Raw genomic sequence first — 10,786 nt, 5'->3', positions numbered from 1 at the left:
AGTGAGTCACCGCTGTTTGAAGCAGCCGGGCCAAAGTGCGGCCTTATTCCTCCGTCTCTGCTGTCGACACAGGTGCACTTAACACCGATCACCAGGTGACCTGGAACTGACTCGCTCTGTGACGGACATCCAAAACGTTCCGTGGGGGGGGCTCCATGGCTTCCGGTTGTAATGCACTTCCCTGCGCCCCATCTTTCCCTAAGGGAGGGAAGCCTTATCTTTTTGGTGTGGTCTGCGATCGATCGCTGGCGAGAGATTAGGTCCTTTCTCTCAGAAGTACATGCCGTTAATTAAGTGTGGAAAGTAAAGTGATTGAATCCCCAGGTCTTGGGGGGATGATTGGAGTCCATATTGGAAGGATAAAGCACACATCATTCCCAGATTTAGGCGCCTGCCCGTTGCCCCCACACACCTCTCAGGAGAGGTCGCCCTCATCTATCTCTGTGCTTCTCTTTGCTTTCTCTCTTTTCATTCATTTCCTTTTTGTTTCTGTCCTGTCCTCTCCTTTGTCTCATCTAACTCTCTCTCTCTCCTTCTTGTGTCCTGCTGTCCTCCTTCGCTCACATTTAGTTTTGCATCGAACCATTCAATCAGCTGCTTGCTAATGTGGGTGATGGAACAGCTGCGCAGCGGCCCTGTGCTTGTGAGACATTAGTCAGCCGTGTCACCGGTCCACTTTGAAAGAAAGTCCAGTTGGACTGCATTTTTCTTTATCTAGTTGTGTTACACCTGTTCATTGGGCATTTATACAAATTGTATAAATTGGGCTCTTTTGTTCATTCTGCCTGATAACACCAACAAAACAGTATTCTAATTGAACCATCAACCATCTTTTTGGAAGTTATCTGAACATCACCACTTCACACATGGAAGAACACCCAAGTACTCTCTCTGTCTCCTCATCCCTCTTTCAACCTCTCTTTCTCATATGCACACACACACACACACACACACACACACACACACACACACACACACACACACACACTCACACACTCACACTCTCCTACTCCTACTCTGCTCTGCTTTTGTCGTGCGCACTGAGTCATGCGCTCCCATCCACACGTCCCTCTGTCCTCTTAAGTGGCACCTTTTCACACACCGCACCATGAGAGCTCTCACCTGTCTGCACTCACACACACAAACACACACACACACACACACACACACACCCACACACACACACACACACAGTCCTCCAGAAGTGGTACCTGCTAACACCACCAGACACACACCCATATGCACATACCCGACACATGTATACACACACACACACACACACACACACACAGACACACATTTCCACACACACATAGAGAGTAAGTGATGAAGCGGCAAGGTCGATGGTGTTTGTGTAGGGAGATTGAAAGCAGGCTTTCACCCAGCATGGCCTCTATTGAGAGCGTCTATGTAAGCATGTATCACAGGCTGCAGTACAGTGGCAGAGAGCGCACTAGAGCTCAGCAGCGCCAAGGTAACTCACTGGTAGTAATCCACTGCCTCCTGTGAACTCACATAACCTTTCACTCGGAACAGGAGTGCCACAAGAGTACCGTCAAGAGGACCGTAAGAGTAGAGAGCCTTCTAACTGGGCCGTACACTGGAGGTTTTTTTCTCACCATAGGTTGATTTTTGTGTAAGGGTGTCATTCTGGAATGAGAGGTAGGGGTAGAGTGAGGATGAGAAGAATCAGTTTTAAACACCACCGTATAGATCAAATCCAAATCCACAGGACCACAGTCAATGGAATGGTGAAAACAGAAGCTGGCAGTTGTTGTTGGTTCTTTGAAAACCTATTCTGTCTGGTTGTAAAACTAACTTGATCCAGGGTCCATTTTGTTTGAGAAAAAAACAACTCTTTGCCAATTAATGACAGGTAATGGACAATTTCTTTAGCACAAAATGGCCAGAGAAGTGGATACCAGGCACATACAAACAGTTTGGGCAGATGGGGCAAAAAGTGTGATTGGAGATTGCCGGCTGATGTCGGAAGACAATTTTAACTGTTCAACTTTCAAAAGTTTCACTGTGTATTGTTTTCGATGAGACCAGACATAGTGTTGCATTCTGCGTGTGAGTGTCTTATTTACTTAATTGAGTTAACGATTCCCTTCGAAGATCCAATTGTGAACTAGGAACAGCTGCTAGAGGCTTTGTAGCCAAATCAACCAGAACACTTTTGCTAGACTTTACAGTTGGTTTTAAAGGAGTAGTTTGAGGCTGCTGAAAAAAACAATGGCTGAGACGCTCGCAGACTATGCGAACAAGCTTGTTGTAGCAAGATGTCTGGGTGCCTAAGATGATCAGGGCTGAAATTCCAGTTTACCCTACCCTACCCTTACCCTTATTCAGGTTCGTAATCCCAGGGGGCCCTCCCACCCTTACCCTAAACTGGGTTCATAACAGATTCCTACCCTGGATAGCCTGTGGCATACCATAGTATAATTGGTGTTTAGATAACTAGGAGATATGCATGTGAAATCTTTTCGAGGTGTATCCTGAGGTATATCTGTTGTTGACCATGGTATTGACTTGTGAGTATGGAGGGGAAGTGGGTCTGGGAACAGTTGCCACTGTTGAGCCTAACTTAATGAAACACTGATGAGGGAAGGTGCCCACATGACAACCCCTGTGAAAGGCATCTTTATTGTTGTTTAGTATTGGTAAGGCTAGCTTGTTGGGGATGAGTACTTGCATGAGGCCGTAAGAGGGGCTGATATGTGTCACCTGGCTTTCTAAGAAAAGGGGCCATCTTGTCTGTATGCTCATCTCTGAAATGAATTACAAACCAAACAGACTTCAAATCCCAGTTAGATTGGAGAGTATACTAATAGTGCATCAGATCAGCTGTTTATGTGAACGGTGGTGTGAAGTTTTTTAAAGACAATGTGGCAACCTGAGTGCCTTCTGTGTATTACACATAAAAAGAGAGAGAGAGAGAGAGAGAGAGAGAGAGAGAGATTGAGAGTGATAAGGAGAGAGGGAGAAAGGAGGACAGAAACAGATGACCAACGGAGAAAGCGAGAAAGAGCCAGGACTGTGCGAGTGGTTGTTATGGAGATGGTTAGTGAAGGGGCAGATGGCTTGGGAGTGTGTGTGTGTTCACCATCAAGACACTCTCTCAGTGTACACACAACTTGTATGAGTGTGTGTTTAAAAAACCTGTGAAGCAAAGAGCAGGATAAAGCTCTCCGTGACCCTAACCACCTCTCTCACTCTCTGTCAACCCACACACACACACACACACACACACACACACACACACACACACACACACACACACACACACACACACACACACACACACACACTCTCTCTCTTCCACACATGGGACTTCTCTCTTTCTCCTAGCCTGCCCCCTGGTTTCTTTTTGTCCTGCCTTAAAATCATAGAACATTAGCAGTAACACTGAGGCTGAATGGCTCCTGTAGACACCTCTGAACTCCTCCCAGCTTACCTTATTCTCAGTCCTTACCCCTCTTCTCCCTCCCTCCACTATATAAACCGCAGTATCAGTGTGTGTCTCCATGTGTGTCCAAGGGATTTCAGCTGTGTGCCCAAGCATGTCTCTAAGCATATGTGTGTTTGGACTAGGGATGCAACGGTTTTCGGTATTTTAGCGAACCGTTCGGTTCGCCTTGTTCGGTTCGGTTGACCCAGGTGAACCGCAATATTACGGTATGGGTCACATTAAACTTTTAATTTAATATGTGGTTATAATGAATGCACGCATGTATTGGGCGATAGCCATGACTGTTTGGGACTCAGGGGATGAGTTCTGCGCTCCACAACCATGCAACAACCAATCAGAATTGTACTGACTTTCCCAAGAGCCAATCAGCGCTCTGAATGCAGACGCTGGAGCTCCATGTGGGGAAAACGAAACTTACCCTGTTGCAGCACGATCATGGCAAGTCAACAATACACGGAGAAAAGAAAGAGGCACCGTCATCTTACAAATCAGTTGTATGGAAACATTTTGGGTTCAGTGTGGAGTATGATGATAAAGGGTAAAAGATCGTCAGCAAGCAAAGCACGGTGTGCAAGCATTGCTTTACTACGATCGCCTACTCCACAGGTAATACATCCAACATGTTGAGCCACTTGCCCCGTCATCACCCGGCTGTAACTATAAGCGGAGCAGCACGGTTTGTCGCCGAAAACACAACCATCCATTGCTGCAGCATTTCAGCAACAATATGCAAATAATTCCGAAAAACACAAGGCAATAACCAACTCAATGGGCGTCTTCATAGGGAAAGACATGCAGCCCTATTCAGTAGTTTTAGGCACGGGATTCCGTCACAGGATAAAGACCATTGATCCTCGTTTTAATATCCCCTCCCGCACGCATTTCAGCAGCAAAATAATTCCAGAACTGTACGAAGTGACTAGGAGAGAGGAGGTTTGTTCTGTTGTTCTTTAAGGGTGTATTTATAACAGTTAAGTATTTTCTAGGGTTTAAGTGTGTGAATGACAATGTTTGTTGTTTGAGTTTATTGAATAATGTCAATGTTTACATTTCACATTACTTTACAGTATACTGCACTTTACTATATTTAATATTGCCTGTTTTTTTTTTTTACAGAAGGCCAGAATAGTGTTCCTTGTTTAAAATACATTTTGTGATTTTACTTAATATGTGCCCTTTTTACATTTAATTGCATCTTGCATTGTCTCTGCAAGTGTGAGTAGAAGCACCTTGTTGACTTGAAATAGAAAAGACAAATATAACCTAATGCGTGTTAGCGGCAGGATAATATTGATATATCGAAACCGAACCGTTACCGTGGCCCAAAAACCGTGATACAAACCGAACCGTGGCCACACTGTACCGTTGCATCCCTAGTTTGGACACACTCAGCAGATTCTCCTCTCCTATGTAAAATGCATGACTTTTTAGTTTGATGACATCAGCGCAACCATGCCAATCGGTAAATAATTGAAGCAAATTAGCTCAGCATGCTGTCCCTCTCAGAAAGAGAGAGAGAGAGAGAGAGAGAGAGAGAGAGAGAGTGATGTCACTGCAACAGGCTAAATGCAAAGACAGCAAAAAGTGTGTGCGTGCGTGCGTGGTACTCTGCTCTTTGAGCATCGCTCACTCCCTCATTAGGTAATTCCTTTTGTCCGTTTACGGCCTTTTGTCAAACAGCCCTGCTTTCTCTCTCTCTCTGCTACGGGAGGCGCTCCGTGGACTGGAGCCGAGAGCACATGCACCCCAGGAGCTGATCCCCGTTGCTGTGGCGACCTGGTTGCCACAGCGGTCGGCCTGTGCAGGCCCCCCTCTATGACCTCACAGTCCCACTGTCGCCATGAGAGCGCAGGTCACCGCGGCAACCCGACAGGGGCTGCAAACGTTATGTAATACTCTGTCTTGCTCTCCTGGTGCAGAGAAAGCAAGTCGAGTCCTCGGACTGGGGATCAGGTTTGGAAACAGTGAGCGAATCCTTTTTTGGATGTTTCTAGAACATGAATGCATGTTGGAGGTGTGTCTTAATTGCATAATGCTTTGAGGTGGCAACCCAGATTTGAAACATTGATCGAAACTTGTTTATTTTCCTCTTGGGTGTTCTCATACTCTTCTTAATATTCCATGCCCTCCTTCCCACTCTTGTTTTTTTGGTGCAGTAGCACCGGTCATTCTCAAACAAACCATTGACTAGCACACGAAACACAAACTGCCACGCTCGTGCCCAGCCAATCAGCACCCACACACAGCACCTACATCTACACCTCCCAGACACACACACACCCACAGCAATGTAGAAAACCCCCATACTTACAGCTGCCCACACACAGATGGACATACACACAGCCAATAACCAACGCAGGCCACATATCCACCATAACATGAACTGCATACACACACACACACACTCACACACTCGGAGTATCTCTTTGCCTGTGCTCACAGGTGGTGCTGTGTTAATCCTCCCAAGGGAGCAGCCGCTGGCCCACACCAGCAGCCAGTCAGGATCCAACACTCTTTCTCGCTCCCGCTCCCGTTCCCGTTCACGCTCCTCCTACTGTGCACGTATGCAGGCATTTGTTTATTATGCCTGTTGTGCTCAACGCTTTTAAAAAATCCATCCATTGCTCTATACCAGAGGCGGAGGAACCTTCTAGAAAATGGTTCTTTCATAGCAGGTAGCCAGCATTGGCAATAAATGGCCTCTGAGCTTGATTTGAGTTGCTTTTATCAGTAACAGTGGGACATTTTGTAGATGATCATGTGGCTGCTAAAGAGAACTCAGAGGTGATAAGAAATGTTAACGCGGCCGATGTGCAGTTATGTAATGCAATTATAAAACGGCAGTGTGTATTTCTGTCCGATGCCCACCTGTGGAACAGCATCCACTCACGGCTCGCTTACTTGCAGTTTGAGTGGGCTATCTGTTTAACGAGAGCTCATTCTGCGCGCGTGTGTGTGTGTGTGTCAGTCATTCAAGTTCCCCTGAATGTACATATAAGTTTTTGTCAGTATGCATGTGTGAGAGTTCGGACATGGCTCAACTAGCTCCTCAATGAGCTTTCTCCTACACACGCACACACACACACACACACACACACACACACACACACACACACACACACACACACATATGCTCATCTTTGGTGTGGAGGAATTTACAGATCTCTTAGAACCCGTGCACCTATAATTTGCACATCTCCTAGCAACAAGCCTTTGAAAGCCTAAATATAACCACTTACCAAGGTGTCGCATCGGGACCAGCTCTGCTGACGATGGTAGCAATGCATGTTGTGTATGTGTGTGTGTCAGTGTGTCCGTGTGTTTGTGGGTGCGTGTCTGTGTGTGCGTGCGCACAACCACATCTGCGTGCAGTGTGATGACATTCTACATCCTTCCAGTGTTCAAAGGGTAATACCTGGCTCTTACATGTGTACTCATATCTTTGCATTTCAGTGTGTTCTCGTGTGTGTGTGTGTGTGTGTGTGTGTGTGTGTGTGTGTGTGTGTGTGTGTTTGTGTTTGTGTGTTTGTGTATGTGCACCTCTACATCCCACAGCTCTTTCAAGCACTTTTGGTTATTTTAGGCATCGCACCCGAGCGCTAGATGAATCTGAAAAAGCAGTCCTATTCACAGATCATCCTCGCCATTCCGTCGCCTCTTCTCAGCGTCTCCCGGAGTGTGAAGCGTGCAAAAAAAATTCAAATACCCAGGGTGCTTTGCTCAGAATAGAGTGCGGTCACACAGACCTCTCCCAGTTTGTCGCAGTAGTCTCGCAGCCACTTATTTTAGTTAACACGCGTACCCTTTCCCAAGGTGGAAGACAACCGCGTCTTTCCCAACAACAACAAAAAAACTCGTAACAAGTGCGTGAAATACTCAGGACCACCCAGGGCGCTTACGAACCGTAGCCAAGCCTAGGACCCAGTATCTTCGCCAGCTCCGACACAGAAGTAGGCTTGCTGACTGTGATCGATTGATTTCTAAGCGGGCGCCATAATTGCTAATATTTGCTGAACACTTCAGACTCAATTAAGCATGGCCATGCCGACAGCTGTCGTAATGAATTTCATGCGCGCGCCGTCCACATAAATGATTACATAATGCTGACTGACTGAACATGAAAGGGGAAGTGATTAGTTTTATTCTCATCAGTGGGAGGATCTTTCTTTTTGTTAGCCAGCTATTAAATGGATCATTGGAGGAGTTCCAACGCACAGTAACTCACGGACCCTTTAAAGTTCTCTCTCTGCCCCGCATCACAACAGACAGAGTCAGGTATGTAGCAGCAAACTTCAGTCTGTGTGAAAGTGAAGGCAATTATGGCACGCTAACAAGGGCCTTCTTCAACTAAGAGTTTCCATCGCTGGAGATTTCTTTTCCTTGGAGGAAAAGAAAAATAGCTCATAACCCAAGCTATAAGAGGGGCAATTTCTTTGAGGAGGAGATAAAGTTGTCAGAAGTGAAATCTCATTTCAGTAACTGATCTCTAGCAATTGGGGAAAATGACCGTTAGAGGTGTTCACCCAATATTTATCTAAGATTTTCCCTGTTAACGTCAAAACGCCTGTCAGAGTTGCTCCGTATATCATCAGCCTAAGGCTTATCCCTTCAAAGTCTGGACACAACACTGGAAAGGGGAGATAGGGAGAGAGAGAGTGACAGAGAGAGAGAAAGAAAGAGAATCCAATTAGATTGAGTCGAGCCAGGCAGCCAATAGACAATGGTACACTGAGGCCCTGTGAGAGACAATGCGAAAGGGAGGAATGTTAAGTGGCCGGAGAGAATTGAAACCCATAGAGATGACGAGGCAGACGTCATGAGAAACACGTGTGGAAGAGTGGCCCATCCCATGGGACAGAGTAAGAAACAAAAGGAGTGGGGAGAATGAAAGAGGTCGAGGTCTAAACGATTGTCTGTCTCATCCATGATGCCCTGAGTTAAGCATGTGTGTGTGTTGGCAGTCACAACACAGGAGGCCAGTAGCACCCTGTGCCCTCATTCTGTTTGGTCATTCTGTGTTGTGTGAGTTTATCCATCAGGCGAGTCAAGACCGCTCCTCTAGTGGCCACCACCTGTGACTCCTGCTTCCTGAAGGTTCCACCGGCTGTGTAGATTTGACTGCTATTAAGAATGTCTGTTTTCTGCAGGATGTTAGAAAATAGATATAAGATACATATAAGATAGATTTAAGATATATTTAAGATAGATAGATATAAGATAGATTCAAGATAGATAGATATAAGATAGTTTTTTTGTAGATCCCACCCCACACACACACAAGAACAATCTCATTTGCTCTTTCTCCTGAGAAAGTGACTCATGCATGAGATTGACGGAACGCATTTTCAATTCGCCACGCTCACATGGGCACAAATCCTCAGTGGTGTCAATAAAATTTGTTTTAGGGTAGAGCGAGCCGATTGATCCTGCACACACTCATACATATACACACACATACATACACACACACACACACACACACACCAGACAATACAGCCCAAACCTGTCACAAAAGCCAATCAATACATTGACACGTAAGGGAATTATGTTGTGTTCTTCACACTGACTGAGAGAAAAGAAGCTGTTTCTCTGGACAGCAGTGGTGTTATTATTTGAGGCTTATGGAATCCTTATCTGGGGCCGAGGCCTGATATGTTGTCCTGTTCCGGTTGGCTGTGGTGGATGTGTGGCGGGAAACAATGCATATACTGTATCTAGACGGAGGATTGTTTCTTTCACAGCAGCAAGGTATTGTAATGCAATGTGACTTTATTTCTCATTCTCACACAGCTTGTGTGATGGCAAGTGAAGGGCCAGATGGCCTACGGGAGTTGTGTGTGTGTGTGTGTGTGTGTGTGTGTGTGATTTTGTGTGTGTGTGTGTGTGTGTGAAAAACCTTGTGAATCAGATGGGAGTCTGCATGACCCTGAACAGACTCTCCCTCCCTCTCCATTTCTCTCTCGTTCCATTTCTCTCTCTTCATTGAGCATTTCTCAATGTAATGGTGTAAGCCATAAGAGCTGTTGCAGGTTTTGATATGTGTGTCTGAGGTTTTAATGTCGTGTTTTTTTGTGTGGTGTGATTGTGTGAGAAAGTTAGACAATGGTAAATGAAAGAGTGTTAAACATCTCTCTCTCTCTCCCTCTCTCGGTAGACGTGCTGGTGAATGGTAAGCCGTGTGACTGTGACGCGGTGGCCGAGTGGCGTGTGGGTGAGCCTGTGACGCTTGAAGTCCGGCTGACCAATCACAGCAGGGCAGCGGTGGGGCCATTTGCCCTGAGCGTGGTGCCCTTCCAGGACTACCAGAACGGCGTGCACAACTACGAGCTCAGCGACACGGTCACCTTCATCGGCTCCAACACCTTCCACATCAACACGGTACCAACACGCACGCAGTCAGCACACAAAACAGCTGTTTAGCAGAGTCTTTTCCTGCCAGCATGTTGAAAGACAGTACATCTTGAAACAGTGGGCTTGGCCAATGGGCTTCTGAAGCCCATCAGTATTGGCATGCTAGTCATATACGGCATGAGAGGAGAGAAAGATTGTCAGATTGATTCATTTAAGCTTCATATAACAAACTTAGATTTTTTAAGGAAGGTGACAAACATCACCAAACTTAAACAAAGCATATGCCAAACTAACTTTAGAGACATCAACTGATAACTTTACCGCCAGTAACTGCCAGTAAAAAGGCTTGCCTGTGAAAAGAATTGTCAGTATCTTAAAGGGATTATTCTTGTACACATCATGTTTGCTGGCATATCTAACACCTGGCAACTCCAGGAATCCCTTACTTTCACTGGCTTCCACAGGCTTGAATTAGGATGTTTCATTTTCAACAGGAAGTTATTTATATCCTGGCACCTTCTTAGACTCCATTGGTAATGTGAACACGGATCTATCTGCCATATGTAAGGCCTGGAAGCTTCAATTAATTTAGACCCCCACTCCTTGTTGTCCTCTTTCTCTCTTACTCTCTCTCTATCTGTTTTTTTCTTTCTCTCATTTCTTATCTCTCTCACCCTCTTTCTGTTTCTCTTTCTCCCTTTCCCTCTCTCTCTCTCTCTCTCTCCCTCCCTCTCGACAGGTGGATCCAGAGAAGAGTTCAGTGTACCGTGGGGCCCTGCTTTTCCTCTACACAGGAGACTTCTACCTGAACATCAAGTTCCAGGATGACCGTTCAGGACGGGAGCTGCCCGCCGCCTGGTTCTGCCTGCCCAGCGTGCACATCCGCGCCCTGGAGTCACCCATCGAGAACGGGGCCTGAAGGGGGGGAGAGAGAAGAGCCTTGCTGAGGCAAGCCACTGGAGA

At 46.1% G+C, this 10,786-nt stretch overlaps 1 protein-coding gene across 1 annotated transcript in view; it reads left to right on the top strand.

Annotated features, from left to right (window-relative positions):
* The window catches only part of trappc9 (trafficking protein particle complex subunit 9), a 234,861-nt gene extending 224,075 nt beyond the window's left edge, over nt 1-10,786 (top strand). Inside the window, exons 22-23 of the mRNA XM_080836474.1 lie at nt 9,627-9,850; nt 10,563-10,786. Of these exons, the coding sequence (XP_080692600.1) occupies nt 9,627-9,850; nt 10,563-10,742 (404 nt within the window). The 3' untranslated portion in view covers nt 10,743-10,786. The remainder of the gene's footprint in view (nt 1-9,626; nt 9,851-10,562) is intronic.

The sequence above is a fragment of the Sprattus sprattus genome (genome assembly GCF_963457725.1).
Source record: "Sprattus sprattus genome assembly, chromosome: 4".
NCBI classification, from domain to species: Eukaryota; Metazoa; Chordata; class Actinopteri; order Clupeiformes; family Clupeidae; genus Sprattus; species Sprattus sprattus.
This window is presented reverse-complemented; position numbering and strand designations above follow the sequence as displayed.